General features: G+C 39.5%; 1 protein-coding gene across 6 annotated transcripts in view; it reads right to left on the bottom strand.

Moving 5' to 3' along the window:
- The window catches only part of palm2akap2 (PALM2 and AKAP2 fusion), a 145,206-nt gene that overhangs the window by 35,588 nt on the left and 86,424 nt on the right, over window positions 1-23,194 (bottom strand). The window contains exon 1 of one of the 6 annotated variants that reach the window (XM_079803921.1): window positions 9,591-9,875. The exons of the other annotated variants lie outside the window; for them this stretch is intronic. Coding sequence (XP_079660047.1) covers window positions 9,591-9,602 — 12 coding nt within the window. The 5' untranslated portion in view covers window positions 9,603-9,875. Of the gene's footprint in view, window positions 1-9,590; window positions 9,876-23,194 lie in introns of those variants that run through there. 6 annotated transcript variants of the gene reach the window in all.

Raw genomic sequence — 23,194 nt, 5'->3', positions numbered from 1 at the left:
GGTCAGCATCTGTTGTAGCAGTTGCAGCACGCTTTCAGAAACCCCCCACCTTCCCCAGCTCCACCTGTGTATATATGTTACGGATAATTAATGTATGCTATATAGTACAGCAGCAGCATGTCTTACTTGCTCACAGCAGCGTGTTGTGTATGTATTGGCAGTAGCAAGTCCCGTACTTGCTCTGCAGCAGCAGCAATAACAGCAGCAACAGATATCAACAGCAGCGTAGCAGATATATCAACATATCAAACATATCAACATTGCCAAATGCTCTTAGAATTGTCATGACAGAACTAGGGACTCTTGTAAACGTGATTCAAAAGGTGGTTTCCTAGCAAATAAGCTCATTAACACATCCATGTAATGATGCACTGTGGAAGATCAGGACACTCATTCCTCTGGTGTACTCGACTGGCAGCTGAGATGGTTCTGTATGTAGTGCACCAGTCCGCTCGCCCTTGCCAAATGTGACCCAGATTAATACAGCGTAGCTGACACAGTTTCTGTCCTTTTCCAGGATTCTAAATCCAAAGAATCCTTTTTCTTTCATCTAATTTTGGACATCTCTCTAAGCTATAGCTGGCTATAAACACAGATCATTTCCCTTCAACAATCTACATTTTTGGAACAGTAAGCACAGAATGGAAGACCATGTGAACATGTGTTTCGATCACAAGACATTCCCTGCCATTCACACTCTTAGGCTCATGTCAAAAAAAAAGGAATATTGTGCAGTGCACTTTTCCTCAAGCAATACTGAAACCAGCTGTCTTTTAACGATTTTAAACGGATGACAAACTTCAGCGGGAGGAAGCAGCTGATTTGTTTGTGCTTTCAGCACAATGTGAGAGGTCAAGCTAGACAGGAAAACCCCAAAACCATTCCAAGGACAAACCCTGAACAACTCAATCAAGGGCCAAAGGAAAAAGCGCCATATTCCTGCAATTACATTCACACTTCCAAATGCTTTGGCTTAGAGATAGCCTTGAAGTTAATGAGAGCTCTTTGGCTTCTTTCAAAGAAGAGGATTTGGATAATGTTGTTCTCTACCCAGATGTTTGCCGCAAAGCTTTTCCAGGTCATTTTTGCTTTCCTTTATTAATATTTCTCTAATGGTCATGTTACTGTGGGAGCACAATGTCACAACATGAGCTCAGAGCAAAAACACATATAATTTTAAAACATACCACAATGGAATAAAGATTTATAAGAACTAATTGGATGGAATAGTTCAACGGACACTATAGAGTTACCATTATTAACAGGGGACGCTTGCCATTTAATTTTACAGATTCAAATGGGTCAGATGTAGTTATTACTAGTGGGAGTGTCTATGGATGTGGGCATTACCACAGGTCATGTGCTCAGGATGAGGGCATCACTAATCTCGCCAAGTAGAGAATTTCTCTCATTTAAGAGGTAATTTGCACCATGAATTAATCTGTGAAACATTTGCCATTTACCTAACCAGTTACTGTATGGGACTTGCTACACTGTAAAAAAAAAATTCAGGTCTCCAATTGAAAATTTTCTAGTGACCGATCACATCTAAATTTTTCAGTTGACCAAATTGAATTTCTGTGAATTGATGCAATTTAATTTAATTAAAAAAACAAGAAATTAAATTTGGCCCACTAAAAAATTTAGATGTGATCGGTCACTAGAAAATTTTCAATTGGAGACCTGATTTTTTTTTTTTACAGTGTACTGCAAATACATACACAACATGCATGCTGTGTACAGTTCATATCTCCAAGCCACTGAAACTAAACTGAAACTGTTACATATATACAAAACCATTTTTACAGTGTTAATGCAGCCCATGCAGTCCAAGACTATCCAAAAGTATGTTTAATCTAATCACAAAGACTGTGTAATGTTTTTCTAAAACCTACTGAACTGCCTATATAGGCACTATTTTAGCCTCTATGCTCCCTGTACCTTTTGGTTGTTTTGAATGCTTTCTTTCGATCTTTTATTTACCTTCCTTTGGGCAGGTTTTACGGCAGTATTGCATATGTCCTTTATGGATAAGGCAATCCCAGAATACATTGTCAAAGGCTCAGTGAAAAAATGTCATCCAAGATGGCAGACAAAATGAGAGAAATGTTGATTATAAAAGAGTTTGGCAGGCAGTTTGGCAAGCAGTTTTTGAGATTTCAAGATTTCCCCATAGATAGAACTTGGTCTTGAATGCCTGAAATAGCTGCCAAAAAATAGAAATATAGCAGCGGAGTGAACAGACTTTTCTTGAAAGGGTGCTATGCAGTTTTATGCTTATTAGAGTATATCATGGTGTTAGCTTAGCAACATGCTAACACCAACTCTACTGAAATCGGCTGTGAGGGGCATGAGGAATCATGCTCAGAATCAGAAATTATGTCCTAAACTAATGAAGCATACCCTGGGATTTTAAGATTCCTTTTTCAATAGTTTAAAAACAGATTTGGATGTTTACTGTTCTCTGATGTCACATGACATGCAAGTAAACAAACCCTTTATAGTTACATTTTATTTTGACGGTCCACTTTAGACATTCTACTAACTAGAAGTAACTGTGCAACTACATGTCTACTAACTCTCATCAGAGTATTAGTAAACTGTTAGGTTAAGATTAGGGACGGGTTAGTAGAATAAATTGACAGGTAGTTGCAAAGTGGACTATTGAAATAAAGTTTTTATTTCAATTGTCAGTGTTTAAGTGATTGTTTGTTTTTATTATGAATTATTTATTTTAATTTTACATTTTGATTAGTTAATTCAGCTTTTCATCAACCCATAAACCCCCTGCAGTTTCCTCACAAACACCCATTTTGGGAAACCCTGCTGTAACTAATGCATACATTTATTTTGCAGTATCTGTAACTGTTAAAGAATAACAAAGAGTATGTCTCATCTACTAAAACATAATTTCCTTAAATATTAGACTTTCTAAATAAATAAATAAAATCAAGAGCATAAAAAAGCAAAATAAAAATTCACCTACCAAAAAGGAAAATATCATCCAAAATGAAACCATGCTGGCAGTATTTCTTGTTGATCTGTTGATTTAACTGGGAAACTAAGATGGACTCTACGCTGGCAACAGTCATGGCAACATGGATCTCGCTCGCTCTCTCTCTCTTTATAAACAGGCAGCTCAACAAAAGGCTGAATGCTGGGGAGACATGAAAAGAAAGACTCTGTGCATGAGATTCTAAAGACACAATCCGGCTCAGAATCATTTGCATCCGCTTATGGACATCACACCATCACACACACTGCAATGAATCATGATCCTGCAAGTTAAGTCTATATAAAACAAATTGAGGCATTGTAGATGCAATACAAACTGAAACCACACATATTTTCCACTATGCACACAGGGACACGGAAAACTACTTCACTGAGGAGACTGGGCAAAATGAGGAGGAAGGTTTCTTGTTAGTGCACATTCAGGGCTTTTGGCCTGTCTTATGTGCTGTGGTCAGCATGGCAGACTCCCAGCAAAACAAACACCCTTAGAATCAAGGTGAAATACTGTTTGCAACCTGTTTTACTTCCGAAATGAGATGTATAGCCAAGTAAAAGCATCTTGGAGGGAAAATGTAGGACGGAACTTGATTGGATCATGAAAAGTGGGCATCACCTTCCAGAATGGAGCCAGGTGAAAAAAATATGTTTCAGAGGTTATTACAAGTTATTACATCGTGATGCAAAATTATGAAGACAAAAAAGACACTATGCTTGAATGGAAATGCCAAGATGCGCATATATTCTAAAAAATTTGCACAAAAAATGCATGTGCTCAATTGAAGCTGATAAGATTGCTTATCACTTTTCATCCGATAAGAAGACATCCTCATAAACTATGAGGGAAATGGAATGAATCCCTCGGTGCACAACAAAAAACTCCTGTGACTTTGCCTCAGCAGAAGATGTGATTGGATAACTGGACTAACCAGAAGATCAGTTTTATTTTACAGCATCTCAAATGTTTGTTTGTTCATTCTGAAATGCCTGAGCCAAAGTCTGTCATCAAAATGATTTGGTTTAAGTCCCTTCCAGAAGCTTCTTATACAATTCAGTTCCCAAAAACCAGCATCCGAATGCAAGATAACGTGACAGCATTTATTGTGTTTCTGAGATGTCTCTGAGATGTATGGAGCCCTTAAGGGGAAATGGTGGCGGAAAAAAATATGAGATGGCAGGAAAAATAATAAGTCAATAGTTCTCTGACAAAATATTTGCTTTCCACTGAGAAACGTTGTGTTCGCTTGCAAAAACGTTTGTGTTCTTTGAGAGTGAACGCAAAGTTTCTTGGGTGAACGCAAAACATTTGCTAGAGAACGCAAAAGCATTGCCAAATCATATTTGGCAGGGGCTCCAAAGAGATGCAAGTAATTTATCATGGAGGAAAAAAGAGCCACCGTTTCTTTCCCGATTGCAGCAACTTCCAATTTCCCATAGCTTGACGTCGTCATACTCAATTGGGCTGCTCCATTGGGCTGTGATTATGAGGTGTGTTTCAACTGAACCAGGAAAGAAAATGCCTCTGCACTCAATTGGACAATCTGATTGGTCAGAACAACTCTGGTTCGAGCATAGTTGCTCCACAACGGATCAAGTCCGGACCGAACTTCCCAACCTCAAATGTTGTGGTGGGGCTAAGTTCGGCTTTTTTCCAGGCTAAATTTCCCAGGAAGCGCTGATTTTGTTCTCTTGAACACATGGGATGGAAATGGTGCTTTATTCCCAAATGTTTTATGCAATATTTAAATTTTGCATATAAATTAAATTTGCAACTTTGTTTTGAAACATAGCTACTGTTACGCAGGGACTCAAATTGTGAAATCCCTTTTTAGAGTCCAAACAAAGTGATTTCAAAGCGACATACAGCATTTGTTCTCATGATGCTTGTCACATTGACACTGAGAGCAGAAGGCTTAATTTTGATGCTAACTAATGGAGATTAGCCTCGTTTCCCACAGTGCACTGCACCTCATCGTACGGCACACGTCTGTTGCCATGGTTTTGATATGAGCCCTACTAACAGCTGATGATGAGATCTGGACGGCAGGTGTGAATGAAAGCTTCCCGATGAGAGACACTGTGAACGTCCACCATGATTTCAATCAGAGCACACACTTCAGAGGTTTATATACTCATTCAGAGTCTGTTAACACAGGTGTATTCATGTAAACACGCAATCAACAATCTGGTGTGACATTCGCTCTTTTCCAAAAACTACTGAGCTGTCATGCTGTCGATGGATTATATCGAGAGCTGCATTCTAATTCTACGTGCCAAACTTGTAAATAACCACTGGAAGTTCAGGACATCTTCTACTTTCAGCTCAAGTAATTCTATATCAGTTGTATCTGGAATAATAGTAGTATGCACTATATATTTTATGGTTATCAGAGTATGGCATTATCTGTATGTTATGACAATATTAATGAATTAAAAGGCCACTTAAGCGTACTTAAAGAGAGTACACTTTCATGACTGTTTCTCAGGACAATTTAAAAGTTTAACTTTAAAGTACATTTTAAATAATTACGTTTAATTATTTAAGTTTAATTATTTAAGTCTCCACTGCTAAAACTACATACTACCACAACAAAATCAACAACTGCTCTGACTCTCGTGCACTTTACAAAACATTCTCTTCGCTCCTTTGTCCTCCTCCTCCCCCTCCTTCATCAACTCTTACAGCTGATGACTTTGCATCATTTTTCACAAACAAAACCTCCTCCATCAGCAGTCAATTCTCCACACCACAAACTGACACGCACATCTCAACAACCATCACACAATCACTCCCCTCCTTCTCTCTGCTCTCTGAAGCAGATGTCTCCAAACTCATCCTATCCAATCATCCCACTACCTGTCCGCTTGATCCTATCCCCACCCACCTCCTTCAGGCCATTTCTTCTTCTGTTACTCCTGCACTCACTCACATTGTCAACACCTCTCTTCACACCGGGACCTTCCCCACAGCATTTAAGCAGGCTCGGGTAACCCCACTGCTTAAGAAACCCTCTCTAAACCCAGCACTTTTAGAAAACTACAGACCGGTATCCCTTCTTCCTTTCATTGCAAAGACACTTGAGCGAGTGGTGTTTAACCAGCTGTCTACGTTTCTTGAACAGAACAACCTCCTGGACATCAACCAATCCGGCTTCAAAAGCGGGCACTCAACTGAGACTGCCCTGCTCTCGGTTACGGAGGCACTCAGACAGGCAAGAGCAGCTTCCAAATCCACAGTACTTATCTTACTGGATTTGTCTGCTGCTTTTGACACAGTTAACCACCAGATCCTCCTGTCAACTCTCATGAAGATGGGCATCTCAGGAACTGCTCTCCAGTGGCTCAAGTCTTACCTCTCAGGTAGGTCCTTCAGGGTGTCATGGAGAGGTGAAGTGTCTAAGTCACATCATCTAGCTACTGGAGTTCCCCAGGGCTCAGTGCTTGGACCACTTCTCTTCTCCATCTACATGTCATCACTGGGATCGGTCATTCAGAAACATGGCTTTTCCTATCACTGCTATGCCGACAACACTCAACTCTACTTCTCATTTCAACCAGATGATCCATCGGTTGGTGTTCGTATCGCTGCCTGCCTAACAGACATTTCTGCCTGGATGAAGGAACATCACCTTCAACTTAACCTTGCAAAGACAGAACTTCTTGTTGTCTCTGCCAGCCCAGCACTTCACCACAATCTCTCCATTCAGCTAGGTTCATCAACCATAACTCCGTCCAGGACAGCCAGGAACCTTGGAGTTGTGATTGATGATCAGCTAAAATTCACTGACCACATTACTGCAACAACCCGATCCTGTAGATTTGCATTATACAACATTAGGAAGATTAGACCCTTCCTATCATAGCATGCCACACAACTACTGGTCCAAGCTCTTGTTCTCTCCAGACTGGACTACTGTAATGCTCTTCTAGCGGGCCTTCCGGCATGCACTATCAAACCCTTGCAACTGATCCAGAATGCAGCGGCGAGTTTGGTCTTTAATGAGCCGAAGAGAGCGCACGTCACGCCTCTCCTCATCAGTCTGCACTGGCTGCCAATAGCTGCTCGCATCAAATTCAAGGCACTGGTGCTCGCCTTCAAAGCAACCACTGGCTCTGCACCAATATACCTAAACTCGCTCGTTCAGACCTACACACCCTCCAGGAACTTACGTTCTGCTAGTGAACGACGCCTTGTGGTGCCATACCAGAGAGGCATGAAATCGCTCTCACGGAGCTTTTCCTGGGCTGTTCCCACCTGGTGGAATGACCTGCCTATCTCAATTCGTGCGGCCGAGTCTGTAGCCATTTTCAAAAAACACCTAAAGACACATCTCTTCCAGCAGCACCTGACCAATCAAGAATAGCCCTTATCATTCTATTCATTTTCTGTCTGTCTAATTTATTTAAAAAAAAAAAAAAAAAAAAAACTGTCCTGTGTGTTCTGAGCTAGATTAACTGAGACTTGCTACAGCACTTGCATACTGTTGCCCTTGACTGTTCTAGTTGCTTCTTTTGCTCTCATTTGTAAGTCGCTTTGGATAAAAGCGTCTGCTAAATGACTAAATGTAAATGTAAATGTAAAGTTATTTTTAAATGCTCTGTATTGTAACGTCATAGTTTTTACATGTGTGATTCAATGCGTCAATGGAAATGAGTATAATATTTTAGTTGACCATAAATGGCTGTCAGTACATTTGACAGTACACTTTTATCATATTTTTTCAACCATGTAAAGAGAATAGAAATAATTCAGAATAAATAAAGATACTTGTTCAAATAAAGCACTCTAAAGTTCAGCTAATTGCATTTGTTATAAATTCAAACTACTGTATATGATATAATTAATATGCAATTAAATGTCTGAAAACATTACATTCAGTTACAGTTTACACTTAAGTAGGGTGAATTCAGGTTGATTGGGACACTTTTTGCCATTGAGATGACTGTGGACAAGTGTCTCAATCAACCTGAAATTACCCTATACTATTTCTGTAATTAGTCAAAACTATATAATAAGTAAATCATAAGTAAATAGATCTGCACTACAAGCTTCTGTGAGCAAGTTAGTGTAATGATACATTGTTAATTGATATATTGCGATATAAAAATGCGACGATATGTACCGTTGATGTAAACGATATGATTCACGATATAGAGTTGTTTTATCCAAGGCCCACCTTACTGTATTTATGAGGTATAATTTACTCACCCTCTTGTCGTTTCGTTTAACTTCCAAACACAAATAAGATATTTTTTATTAAACCATTGTCCCTCCATTTCAAGTCCATTCCTCTAAAAAACGTAAAAGATAAAAAAAAAGTCATAAAGGCATAGTAAAAATAGCTAATCGAGTGTCTAATCCAAATCCAAGTCTTCTGAAGAGACACAACGGCTTTATATGATGAACAGATTCACGCGCATACTGTAGTAAATACAGATGTTCAAATGCTTGCGTGATGCGCTAAAACAACATGAGAGTGAATAAATGCAGAATTAAAATTTTTGGATGAGCTAAACATTTACATTGCATTGATCATCTGAAGCAACTGAATTTAAATCACCAGATCACATTTTGATTTGGTAGTATGATTATTCAAAGCATTTTAGATGGTTTATTCTTATATGTATAGTGCATTAATAGTGGGAGAGGCAGGACATAACGTGTGTGGCTTAAGAGATCCAAATCCCACATTGAAAGCGTAAGTACTGAGTGAGGGGAAAAAATAAAGTTTACGGAGTTTCAGTGGCATTACTACATTAAACGATTATACATAATGTTGAATATAATGTATAATAATGCAATAGGGGAATATTTGTGGGTCCTGATAATAATACACTAATAATAATAATAATAATAATAATAAAGTAAAAATAAAAAAACTCCTTTATTTTGACTTAAAATATCATGATACATATCATATCGTGAGTTCAGTATCGCGATTTGTATCGAATCATAACACCCCTACAAGTAAGACATACCGCAAATAGCGTACAAGAATCAACCATAGCAGATCTAGACAGGTGGAGCTGGGGGAGGTGGATGGTTTCTGATAGCATGCTGCAAGATAGCAAACACTGAACCAAAATGTTTAAATGTTGATTAGCAAACTCATTGGCTACAGATGCAATCCAGTTTGTGCCATGTAGTTAAAAATAATGTGATAGCTAGCAGACCGCATTAATAAGATATCATCCTGCGCCATCTAGAGTTTCATAAAAGAACTTTAAAAGCATACTGTTTAAATATAAGACGTAAAATATTAAGACTTAATTTGATGAAGTACATCTTTACACTTCTAGTAGTAAAATGTAATTATTAAATGAAGTCATTATTTACACTAGTTTGTAAAATATCATTTTCAGAAAAGTTCAGAGAAAAGCTTTAGCATCATTAGCAGGCACCACTTTGTTTGATGGCTTGCTAATTCATGCAATGACATTCAAACATTTCTAAGCGGGACTGAACAGTCCAAACACTTTTTGGATCCTCTGTACATTCCTGTTCATAAGAATACTGTATACCCATGAAAATTTCTCTGAATCATCAGCAAATAATCCTAAATGAATGTGACCATTACCTGTAATGCCATTGAAATCCCTGTGAGAAGACCTTAGACATGACCTGGTTAAAACAGTCGCACGTATAGATTAATCCTGTTTGCGTGATCGTCACCCTTGCCTATTGACTCCTGAATGCAACTCCTAGCCGTGACCCGGCTTTCATTGGCATCAGCGGCCAATGACAGCATTGCAAACTCAATTAGCGGCTGTCTGTCCCCAGGGCTGCCTTTTACAACACCGGACCATGTTCAGCAGCGCTCTGACTTTGATGCAGTCTATATATCTACATGAGAGAGCTGTGTGGAAATAAATAGTGTCACTGGTTCTTGTGAGAGCGTAACATGCGACAGACAGATAATCACCACATCCCACAATCCTATTCCAGCTCCTGATTACCCAGCTTTATTTAGACGGTGTGAATAAGCCCTGGGCCTTCATTGCCTCCGCTGCCAATCCATTCTCACTGTCTCCATTTGGAATCGATATTCAACATGGTCAGATTTTGGCATTTTAATTATTTATATTTTATTTTATGTGCCATAAAGCAGGTATCTCAAGAGGAATAACGCAAAATGTGCTCAATATTAATTAATTGAGCTGAGCTAACATAAACTAACAATTAACAGTTATTAACTAACATTAACAAAGATGATTAAATACTTTTGTTAGTTAACTAATGGGACCTTATTGTAAAGTGTTATCACATTTTCTAGCAGCTCTTTTCATAAAACTAATATGAAGGGCACTGGGTTCGTCACAATGACAAAGTATTTTAAAACATGTCTGTATTCCTTCATTACAGCTGGCTAGTTGGGAGGGGAAGTTTCAACACAAAAAGTGAAGTCAAAAGCTATTTTCAGGTTCTCTGCATCACCGTTTGGTACTACTTTAAGCACTCCGGCCACACCTACAACAATCCAGTATTTAGTTCCTCATCTTCTTGGAATTTCACATGGTAGAGTTTATTATTTATTAACATGGTCTTTCGGTTTTTATTTGAATTATGATGTGATTTGATCTTGAATTATGATATGCTTTATCATTTTGTTTTTATTGTATGTTTGACCTTGTTCAGCACTTTGGTAGGTTCTACCTTGTTTAAAGCGCTTTATAAATAAAGTAGCTTGAACTTGAACTTGAAGTTTGATTCACAATGCTAAATTCCTCAACAATCAATAACAATTTGAATCAATCAACAGGGCTACAGGGAATGTTCTGGGCGCAAAACAAGTTAACCTCGTGAATTCTTGGTTATGTGTTTCCAGTGTAACTCATGTGGGTGGATTTATCTGTACAGTACTTGTGTGGATAGTGTCATGATGTCCCTTACACATATCATACAAATGCTGTTGGGTTTACCATCTTTGACAGGTTTTAAAAGATTGGATATAACTTTACACAGGCAAGGTTAACAATCAATTTTATCGGACAAGTCTCATGTTAACACTTGTTATATACAGTGTTGTTATACAGTGTGGACTTCCATTACAAAGTTTACAGACTTCCATTGTAAGGGTATTATGGTAACATTTAAACGAAATGACACTGTGTCACAAATGCCATTGCCAGTTTAACTAATTGAACATTCCTTTACAGAATCAGCCCCATGAGGCATAAGATTTTCCACCATTTCCTTATCCTGTAGTAGGCTAAATTTAACAATTGATGACAAAGACCTTTAGTATTGTTGATTATTTTGTACTTGTACTAGTGTGTATTCTCACTTCTAAGCAGAATAAGTCTTCAGATTGTGAAGAAAAGTTTTATTTAAATTTCAGACATATTTTTGAATCTTACAAAATGCCACACAGGGGCGTTTCTAGGATTTTCATTTTAGGGGGGCTCAGCCCCCAGTGAGGGTATGGGGGAAAAAAACACCAGTTTAGGGTCCAATTCTCACTATTAACTAGTAGCTTATTAGTATGCATATTAGGATATTGGCTGTTTATTATTACATATAAAGAAAATATTAATGCCTTATTCTGCATGACCATATTGTACATCCTTGTTTATAATCACTGAGATCCCAAATGTGAGGTAGTTAGGGGGGTTCAGGGGCTTGCTCCCCCGAGAAAATTTTGATTTCCATGATCTACAAATGTGCATTTTAAGATGTTCTGAACGCCAAAAAAATAGATAACAATAGCTTGAAAACCATGTCAGTGGGCAGATATGACTCATTAAGATTTTTCCATTTTAGTCAGTGAAGACAGTAAAACATATGTTTAACTGATATGTTTTATGAATAATTTTTGTAGACATGTTAATTTTACGAAATTAGACAAAAGTTTATTAATGTGCCTGAATATTTTTGTCATTTGTTTAACATTTCTGACTTAAAGAAGCAGCTGTCAAATATGAAATGTTTAGTTTAGCTACTTACATATCTCGCACTTGACGTCGAGTTGTGCTGCCAAAATTCGCGATCAGCCTCAGCAGCATCTGTGTGAGCATAAAGCCTGCCTACTCTGATTTGATTGGTTTTCTCAAATATTTTGACATTGAAGAGCGGTGACAGACCAATGAGGCTCAGATCAACGCTCACACATCTGCTTCTGACATGCCCTTTATTCGCCCCCACAGCGGATTGAAGAACACGCTGATTAAAAGACGGGACGGAGGCGAAGCCTCCCGCAAGTTTCATATGTTATAAAGGTTAGTCTCAAATTTTTTAGGGGGGCTGGGCAGAAGTTTAGGGGCCCCCCTAAAAAGGGCTTAGTGACGCCCATGATGCCACATGTCCAGCTCACATTTCAGCCCAAAAAGTGTTTTTCCCATATTGTAATTCTCATGATTCACATTACTGGAATACAATTAGAGTAATGATTTTATAAATCATTATAAATTAAAGACAGTACAATAAATATTAACACAATGTGTACATAGTTTTCAATTCAAATAATATCGTTATGTTTTCCCCAATTTTTTAATAAGTTTAAAAAAAAATTTTTTGGTTTTATAGTAATGAGAATCGATCAAGTAATGTTCTTAACTGTCATGACAATATGGTCACAATATAAAATCTTAATGGTGCTAAAATTGGCTTGTTTAAAAAAAAAAAAAAATCAGAGAGCCTGCTCTGCTCTGATTGGTCAGATGGCCCAGTCTCTTGGGATTGGTTTACTCTGCTCTGATTGGTCAGATGACCCAGTCTGTTGTGATTGGTCTACTCTGCTCTGATAGGTAAAATTGCCCAGTCTGTTGTGATTGGTTTACTCTGCTCTGATTGGTCAGATGGCCCAGTCTGTTTCGATTGGTTTACTCTGCTCTGATTGGTCAGATGGCCCAGTATACTGTGATTGGTCTAACTCTAATCGACAATAATTCGTCAGACGGCCCAGTCTGTTGTGATTAGTTTACTCTGCTCTGATTGGTCAGACAGCCCATTTATCTGCACTTTGCTCTTTGAAACTTTACATACATACATATACGAGATGGATCGATTGCTCCTGTCTGCCTGCTGTGTCTGTTGCTCTGTAGCTCAAGTCTGTAGCTCTGTAGAGCCTTGCTTACGTTTGAATCTTTATTTTGATATTTCCTCTTTCTTCTACTGCTAAATATAACTTACTCATCACCATACATTGTTTAAAAATTGCCTATCACGTTAAATTTGACATCGCTAGCTTTTAATCTAAATCACCATCACACGTTAGCATTTCGCTAGCCTGTTAGCTTGTTATCTCTGCACCCGGGTCTCCCTTTTTCTGAGTTCATAACTTGGATTAGTAAATTGTGTCCAGCAAACGATTGTGGTAAGTGGTAAGTTGGATTTCTCAACAAACACGGTAAGTCATGTCTTCTCCTGTCATTATCACTTGCACCGCATGTCACATGTATAGTGTAGGCTTCTCCGCTGGTGAACAGGGCTTCACATGTGATAAATGTAAGGAGATAGTTAGGCTGACGGAGAAGATTTCAGAATTAGAAACACGCATCCATACTTTATCTGAGAGTAGTGAGGATGTAACAGTTTTAGACACTGATTTGGTGCTTAGTGAATTCTTCGGTTCTGGCTGCAGGGCCCTCGCAGCAGGGAAACTGGGTAACAGTGAGGCAGCATAGTCGCAGACCAAGGAACCACTTTTCCGTTCCGGTTAGAACATCAAACAGGTTCTCCCCTCTCAGTGAAGCACCCACTGAGTATCCTGTTGAAAGTGCCCTAGTCATTGGCGATTCTATTACACGGAACGTGAAGATAGAGACACCAGCCACCATAGTCACTTGTTTACCGGGAGCCAGAGCACCGGACATCAAAGCAAATTTAAAAGTGCTGGCTAAAGCTAATCGTAAATTCTCTAAGATTATTATTCATGTCGGCACTAATGATGTTCGACTTCGCCAGTTGGAGATCACCAAAATTAACATTAAAGAGGTGTGTGAACTCGCTAGTACGATGTCAGAGGCTGTTTTTTGTTCTGGACCGCTCCCTGTAAAAAGGAGTGATGAGATAGTTAGCAGACTATCATCACTCAATGGCTGGTTGTCTAAGTGGTGTCTGCAAAATAACATAGGGTTCATAGACAATTGGAAAAGTTTTTGGGGCAGACCTGACCTATTGAAGAAGGATGGCATCCATCCCTCTTGGGGTGGTGCCGCTCTTCTGTCTAGTAATTTGGCACATAGTCTTCGAGCTAAACCTTGATTCACTAGGGCCCAGGTCAGGAAGCAGACAAACTAAAATAATAATAATAATACGCTTTTTGTTAATTGGCCAGAGGAGAACTGGCACCCCGACTGAGCCTGGTTTCTCCCAAGGTTTATTTTTCTCCATTAGGTCACCTAATGGGGTTTTGGTTTCCTTGCCACTGTTGCCTCTGGCTTGGCGTGCTCAGTTGGGGACACTAAATTTTTCAACTAAACATCGAAATAAATCTAAATAATAAACTAAATTAACCATTTAAACTAAATTACTGATCGAATTATTGATCTAAAGCCCACACTGTCACTGTATGATAATTGAAATGAACTGATGACATCAGCGTTTTTTCCAGAATGGCTATACAGCTGAATAAAATTATGCTGCATTATTTTCCTGTTTAACACTCTAAAGCTGCTTTGAAACAATCTACATTGTTAAAAGCGCTATATAAATAAAGTTGACTTGACTTGACATACCTTTTACATTCAGAAACAGCTATATTACACACTACATGTAAGGTAATATCAGATTCAGAAATATGAGAGGTAATATCAGGGGCACTTTAACAAAATTATCCTGGAATGATTGAACAATGGACTGGAACTGTACCATGATAAGAAGTGGAATTTACTTTGGTTTGGGGAAATGATTGCTGAGATGAGGATTAGAATCCTTAACACTGAGAGAGTGTTTATGCTGATAATGAGAGGGTGGAGGCTTTTCTATGAGATATATTATGTTGTTGCTTAACTGCCAAAGACAATGAGGCACAAGAAGACAAGAAACATGCCAAAAGGATCCCAAAACCCTGACACACAGTAAGTGTTGTGCAACCTTTTTCCTGGAAATCAAGTCGCAGGTGAGAGGAAAATAAAGCAGCAAACACAGCTGACCATCAGCTGGCTCAAGTCTACCTCTAGGGCTCTGGGTAAAAGCTACATAGGCTACAAAATGTGATTCAGTTTCATAGACTTCAGTGGACAACAGGACAACAAAGTGGAATATACCCCATGGGTTCAACTGTCCTGGTTTCTAACCACAGAGTAAATGATACCCCTCGGCTCACATCTATCCGACAATGCTTCCATTACACAGCAGGGAAATCGCTAAGCCGCTAACATGCTTTCTACTTCCCATTAAGATATAATGTCAGAACACAACACCACTTCACCTGTTGATGATTATGTGCAGATAGCTGTATTCTTGTATCATTTACAAGCAACAGGACATGGATGGATAATTTATAGCAAATACTGTTGTGAATGTTAGTTGTGTAATCTAAGGTCAAAACCATGAGGGAGATGATGCAGTGTCTCAGTAATTAAATATTTGAGTTCTCTTTTTGAAAACTCAGTCTAGGACTGGTGTCTGATAGATAATCTTTATATGTTCACAAAAGCAATATGATTTCCTGGAATTACAGTTTGAGGAGATCCAAGGATACATACTGTATATTTTGCTAACAGTATTTCACAATTTCAAAGAACTAGTTTTTCAAGTATTCTTTGCTCTTTTTCCTGGACGCAAATCATGCCACCCACAACTTTCATATTTTCACAATGTTTAGGAATTTCACAAGCATTGGCCCGGTGTCCAGCGATGGCTTCCTTTTAACATTTGGTCCCAAGATTCAGGATATGGTTTTTCAGAGGTCGTATTTGTCTAACCTCATTTCGAAGAAGAGGTTAAGGGAGTGTAAGGGAGTGTGTCTTTCCTCTATACCCATTCTATTCCCATTCAGTAATTAGCAATGCCACTTTCAATCAATCTGATTCTGGATTGAGAGGAATTAGCTGTCTTGATGTGTCAGTAGTTGTTTGGTAGAAAGAACATACTCTTTTTACACTAATTTTGAACATTTTATCCCTAGTCTCAGTGGTTTGTAATGTTAGTTACTAGGGGTGTAAAGATATTCAAACCTGGCCCTGGCCCATTGTTGAGGTTGACCTCACTTATGTCACAAAACTAAATTCTTCCTTGAGAGGAAGGGAGGGATGGAGGACCAGGCCCATGGGGTGGAAGCAAGACTGGAAACCGGGGTGGATTAGGGAGTGAAGGCAAAGTAGGCAGAGCAGGGCTGAAGACCACTAGGTGGAGCAGATGACCACCACAGCCAAGCAGATGGGATTGAAGACCCCTGTCGTGGCAGGTGATCACCACAGCAGAGCAGACAAGACTGAGCAGACGGCAGAGCAGAAGACAACCATAGCAGAGTAGATGGGACTGAAGATCATCATAGCAGGGCAGAAGACCACCACAGCAGAGAAGATGGGACTGATGATCCCTACGGTGGAGCAGAAGACAATCACAGCAGAGAAGATGGGACTGATGATCCCTACGGCGGAGCAGAAGACAACCACAGCAGAGAAGATGGGACTGATGATCCCTACGGTGGAGCAGAAGACAACCACAGCAGAGAAGATGGGACTGATGATCCCTACGGTGGAGCAGAAGACCACCACTGCAGAGAAGATGGGACTGATGATCCCTACGGTGGAGCAGAAGACAATCACAGCAGAGAAGATGGGACTGATGATCCCTACGGTGGAGCAGAAGACAACCACAGCAGAGAAGATGAGACTGATGATCCCTACAGCGGAGCAGAAGACAACCACAGCAGAGAAGATGGGACTGATGATCCCTACGGTGGAGCAGAAGACAATCACAGCAGAGAAGATGGGACTGATGATCCCTACAGCGGAGCAGAAGACAACCACAGCAGAGAAGATGGGACTGATGATCCCTACGGCGGAGCAGAAGACAATCACAGCAGAGAAGATGGGACTGATGATCCCTACGGCGGAGCAGAAGACAACCACAGCAGAGTTGATGGGACTGATGATCCCTATGGCAGAGCAAAAGACAACCACAGCAGAGTAGATGGGACTGAAGACCCCAGCGTTGGAGCAGATGACCACCACATCTAAGCCATGGCAGAGCAGACAGAGCTGGTGACCACAACAGTGGAGCAGGCAGAAAGGCAGATGGATCATAGACGTTCTCTTTGACCGTGTCCAAACAGACAGAGAGTTCAGGAACAACATCCGTTGTCGAGTCAGGACAGACAGAGAGCTCATGGGCAACCTCCCTGGTTGTGTCGACACACAAGGACACATAATCCTCACTGCTGGGTTCATGTTTGGTTGAGTCTTCTGTAATGCTAGGTGAACTCAACAAAAAGGGAGCGTTGGATCCATGCATAGTTTAATAATAGAATAAACATCATAGAAAACCAGGCAACAGAATGCACCAAACATAGCATCCAAGTAGAACTAGACTCCCCAAAGAACACAAGAAACATTGGGATAAATACACAATGGCTGATGAGGGACAGGTGTAGGTGATGATTAGTAGTCATGGAGACAAATGAGGGTAACTATGAAAACAAACAAGGTGCAAAGCAAGCATGAATTAAACACAGGAAGTGAACACAGAAACTATAGGAACATAAAATACACTTCAACATAAAAGTCCTTTACACAACACGGGACCACAATACTGGGATTTTGAAACATACTGCAAAAGCTTCCATTACTACAGCTTCTGGTATTAAAATGCCTCTAGTCCTATTACTTGCTTTGCTTGTGTTTTACAAGCGTTACCCTGGCAATTTCTGATTATGCTGTGTTTGTTGTTTCCCTGATGTTTCTGGTTGTGACCTTATTCTGAGTTCTGGATGTAAACTTTGGACTGATTGAACTGCTTCTACAATTGGATTCTTGCCTGCACCCTACTTTTGCAGCTTGGATTATTCTCTAAACGCCTTTTTCTGTATCTTAAATATCTGTCAGCCCTGTTACAAGTCTGTTCATGATTACATTTAAGCTCAAGGCTTTTTCTACTACATTTGTCTCATCTGTACAACCTTTCACAGTCAGAGCCTTAGATGGCACACCTACAGATCAACCAAAGTCTACAGTTTGCAAACCATCACAAGCAAATTGCAAAAATTTCTATGGTGAATGGACTTTTTTTTTTAAAAAGCTGAAACTATGATTATGAAGTCTGCTATTTTAATCTGTGTATTCTACACAGCCTGTTGTAGATGGACCTGCTGCATCATTACCTGAATAACATTTGCATATGTAGACCTATTACTAAGTTCTTGGCCATAAAAAGCTGCAATGTGCATCAGATTTTTGACCAGGGGTGCGTAATATACAATATTGTAACTTGTCGATTAACTACCATAGTACGATGCATCATTGACGAAACTAACTAGTGACGACTGTCTCTTGAAACCGTAGTAACATGGTCGCACCTCTGTTGTTTGAACCCCATTGATTCAACAATATAGGACTGTTGTCATGCGCAGTCCTATCTATTCAAGATCTCCAAGATACTGCTGTAGCAAACATGCCATCTAATGACTACTTCACTGTTTTTGTTTCATGTCATTTGATTTTTGGGGTACATTTTATTTGATGGTCCTCTTTAAACATTCTGTTGACTATAATTAACATTGTACCTATATGTCAACTAACTCTCATTAGAATAGTTGAGTATTAGTAGACTGTTAGGGGTAGAGTTAGGGTTAGTAGAGTAAGTTGACATGTACTTGCAAAGTTACTTATAGTTAGTAGAAAGTCTGTTGGGGAGCATCAAAATAAAGTGTTAGCAGATATTAAGCAGACAGTCTACTAATACTCTAATGAGAGTTAATTTACATGTAGGTGCAATGTCCCTTATAGTCAACAGAATGTCTAAGGGGACCATCCAAATAAAGTGTTACCTATGATGGATTCGTTGCTGGTTCCCTCATACGTCATACTCCAGAGATCCCTTGCATGTTTTACACACATGTGCACTCTTCAAAAATGGAACTGATTGTTGACACGCTAAAATATATAGATTAAAAAAAAAAAAAAATATATATATATATATAGTATATATAGTTTAATATATATATAGAGAATGCATTTGGCTAGAACTTGCTTATTGTGCCCAAGAACATGGTCCACATGCCATTTAACTCTTTACCCGCCATTGACGGAAATCGGCTTTCCGTGTTTACACTGTTACATAGTTACTGTTCATCATTTTCTGAAAGATTACAGAATATCCTCATCAAAACACAGGTGAAGAAGAAGCAGAAACAAACAATAGTAAAATCACACAATCATCAAATTTAAACAGCATATAAATTAAAATGACCTAATGTTACTGAATTAAATGTCGATCCAGGAAGAGGTGTAGAACTGTGAAGCTTTGATGGACTCAATCTACCACATCTATGTTTTGATCATCGTTCTGAATCAGAGCTGGATGTAGTCTTTGACGAAAATGTGATTTTCTCAGCTTTTTGCTCAAAATGTTTATTTTTTATTTTTATGAAACTTACCCAGAATCAAGTGTTGATAGAATTGAAGAATGCATGAAGCTAGAATAAAACTATTGTTTTATTGAATATTGTTGTAGATAGTATTGTAATTGCAGATATAATGTTATAGCAGAGGCTCTGTTCTTTATTTTGATATACTGCATGTTCATAAATTCGTACAACAAAATATTCTGGGGGCCATGAAACTTTTGTTAAAAAATTATCATAAATGCTGGCGGAGGCTGGCCACTTTTTTCAAAAACGCTGATGAGGAAAGAGTTAATTGCTTAACCAATCAGCAAGATATGAGGCCTATATACACTATATTGCCAAAAGTATTGGTACACCCCTCCAAATCATTGAATTCAGGTGTTCACAGAGCGTAAAATCACAGAGCGGGGTCGGCGCATGCTGAGGCGCACAACGCACAGAAGTTGCCAACTTTCTGCAGAGTCAATAGCTACAGTTTACTGTAGTAAACTGTGTTTTGCCTTTAGATTAGCTCAAGAACAGTGTGTAGAGAGCTTCATGGTTTCCATGGATGAGCAGCTGCATCCAAGCCTTACATCACCATGTGCAATGCAAAGCATCAGATGCAGTGGTGTAAAGCACGCCACTGGACTCTAGAGCAGTGGAGACGTGTTCTCTGGAGTAACAAATCACACTTCTCTGTCTGGCAATCCGATGGATGAGTCTGGGTTTGCCGGTTGCCAGGAGAACGGTACTTGCCTGACTGCATTGTGCCAAGTGTAAAGTTTGGTGGAGGGGGGATTGTGGTATGGGGTTGTTTTTCAGGGTTGGGCTTGGTCCCTTAGTTCCAGTGAAAGGAACTCTTAATGCTTCAGCATACCAAGAACATTTTGGACAATTTCATGCTCCCAACTTTGTGGAAACAGTTTGGGGATGGCCCCTTCCTGTTCCAATATGACTGCACACCAGTGCACAAAGCAAGGTCCATAAAGACATGGATGAGCGAGTTTGGTGTGGAGGAACTTGACTGGCCTGCACAGAGTCCTAGCCTCAACCCGATAGAACACCTTTGGGATGAATTAGAGCGGAGACTGTGAGCCAAGTCTTTTCGTCCAACATCAGTGCCTGACCTCACAAATTTCACTTCTAGTAGAATGGTCAAAAAATTCCCATAAACACACTTCTAAACCTTGTTTAAAGCCTTCCCAGAAGAGTTGAAGCTGTTATAGCTGCAAAGGGTGGGCCAACTCCATATTAAACCCTACAGATTAAGAATGGGATGTCATTAAAGTTCATGTGCATGTAAGGGCAGGCGTCCCAAAACTTTTGGCAATAGTGTATATACATAGCCGGTTCACCAATGTTCCTCAACAGTTTTATGCACTCCACCACCACCCCGTCTCCTCACATTTGCCTGGTTATTTTCCTAACCAGAAGTCTGAGCTCGGAGTCTCCCCTCGGACAGCGCACCGAATACGCATATGTTTAATTCTATTTGATAATTTGTAAGTGTGAACTTAGCACAGCTAGAGAGCTATAGTTCCAACCGTGTAAGTTTGGGATACTGTTTGCGAAGCTTGAACTATGTTGGTAACAACGGAATTTGGGACCATAGTTGGCTAACGATGCTTTCGAGCAATGCATCCCTGCTTGGCAATCTCTTTCATCCGTTGATCTTTCTGAGATTTCCACACAGTAAATCTGAATCAGTGGAGGACATCTGTGCTAGACTGTGGTGCGCTGTAAGCTTTGGCCATGGATCAAAGTGCCTCAGGAATGCTGACCATATGAGAATTTGCATATAACCTGCTTCTCCTTTGTATTCCATACACAAGTTGAGCAGATTAACACATATTAAAATATTATATAAAAAACACAACAAACTATTATTGATTAGATAACAGGCATGCCTTTCTGAGAATCCTTCAAATGACATTTCAGTGCCACTATATAATCAATAAACTCCCATCAGAGTGCATCCATACAATGATGGGCTGCTGTAAATCTCTGTCATGCTAACTGAACTGCTAAAGAAAACAAGCAATTACAGTGCATGAAGATCACAGGCATGCACGATTAATTCTCTTGCAAATGATATGCAAATGTGTCTGTTTCATATGTACTTTATTTGCATAAGACATAGTGACCAATATTCACCTCTATAACAGGTGCAATCTTGCATAAAGAAGAGGTCACCTGCACTGGGACCACATGCTGCAAAGGATATCAAGACCACTGCAGTTGCCTCTTTCAGATCTCAATGCATTGATTCAAGCTACACTCTTATTAATCTTTATAGACAAAAGACACATAAATAAACACCCAGGTTTTTAACATGTAGCAGTTTATCAGCTGAATGCCAGGTCTCTTATACCAGTATCACATGTTGTTATTCACATGTTTCTAATGATATAAAAAGGAAGGTTACCTCTCACCAGTGGACAGCATCAAGTGTCTATCAGCTCCTCAGCTGTAGATTGTAAGATGAAACCGCCACTGTGCGAATATTGTGGGACGGAGGAGTCTGTTGTGAAGTCAGTGCGTTGTAGATGCGTCAGTGCATCACTCTCAGATGCACGCGCTGCTGCAGCAACTTTGACATTGAGAGCTTGAACGCACTGGGCGCTTCTACTTGCGTCCAGCTCCTGCGGAGCGTTCTGGTCTCTTTCTGCACGTCTCTCTCTCTCGCGCGCGCACACAGTCTACTGTGTCTCTCTCTCTCGTGCGCGCGTCTCTCTTTCTCTCGCGCTCAGCACGCGCCCGCTGAATAATGAATGACTAGAGCAGCACTGAAGCTGTGTGGATGTTTCTCTCTCGTTCTAGTGCAATCAGGAACTGATCACAATGAGTCGAGCGCTTTGCTCGGGTTTCAGGCAGCTCTCCTATTCAGTCTGGCCCCCATCCTGCCTTTGTTTCCACTCTAGCAAACAAAAACGCAGGGGGGTCAACAGTGAAATATTGAAAGCCTAGGGCATTTTTTTTTTTTGCACATTCTCTAGAACAATTAAGTTGTGCAACAATGTCCCGCCGTGGACTCATTAGAGGAAAAGTTACAAGACTTAAAAGAATCTGAAGAATGTCTTCATCACGCATGTCTGGGTAATCAAAACACTCCTCCTCAGCGATTTATCAAAGACGTGTGATTTTCGAAAATTATGAAACTCTTTGTCATTTGAATTAATGCGTTATTTCCAAAATGACGAGAGGATAAATCTAACAAATCCGATCAAGAACATATATGACGCCTATTTAATACAAATAAAAATATGAAATAAATAAACAACTTGATAAATATGAATGAATAATTAAAAACATTGTATCACACAAAAAACGGACCGTATTACAGTAGTGAGAAAATAATGAGAATACACATTTAGAATAACAAATGTGAGGCAAATTGTCATGAAAATAATGTCACAACATTATTTCATGTTTCATTTTTTTAATAGATTTGCAAAGCTGTCACAAATCTGTTTTTGCATGGTCATTATGGTGTATGGAGTGTAAATTGATGTGTCTGTTTTAGTATTTTTAATAATATGAGACATCCATTTGTTGGTCAAACCTATCTCAGTGGAGAATAATGAATGAAAATATGAATCAATGAAAGTGTGAAAGTGCAAAAAAGTGGTCACATGACCCACAGGGGTCCATTTTGTGTCCTGTTTCTGCAGGCCACATGACTTCATATA

The sequence above is a fragment of the Gobio gobio genome (assembly GCF_949357685.1).
Source record: "Gobio gobio genome assembly, chromosome: 22".
Lineage (NCBI taxonomy): Eukaryota > Metazoa > Chordata > Actinopteri > Cypriniformes > Gobionidae > Gobio > Gobio gobio.
This window is presented reverse-complemented; position numbering and strand designations above follow the sequence as displayed.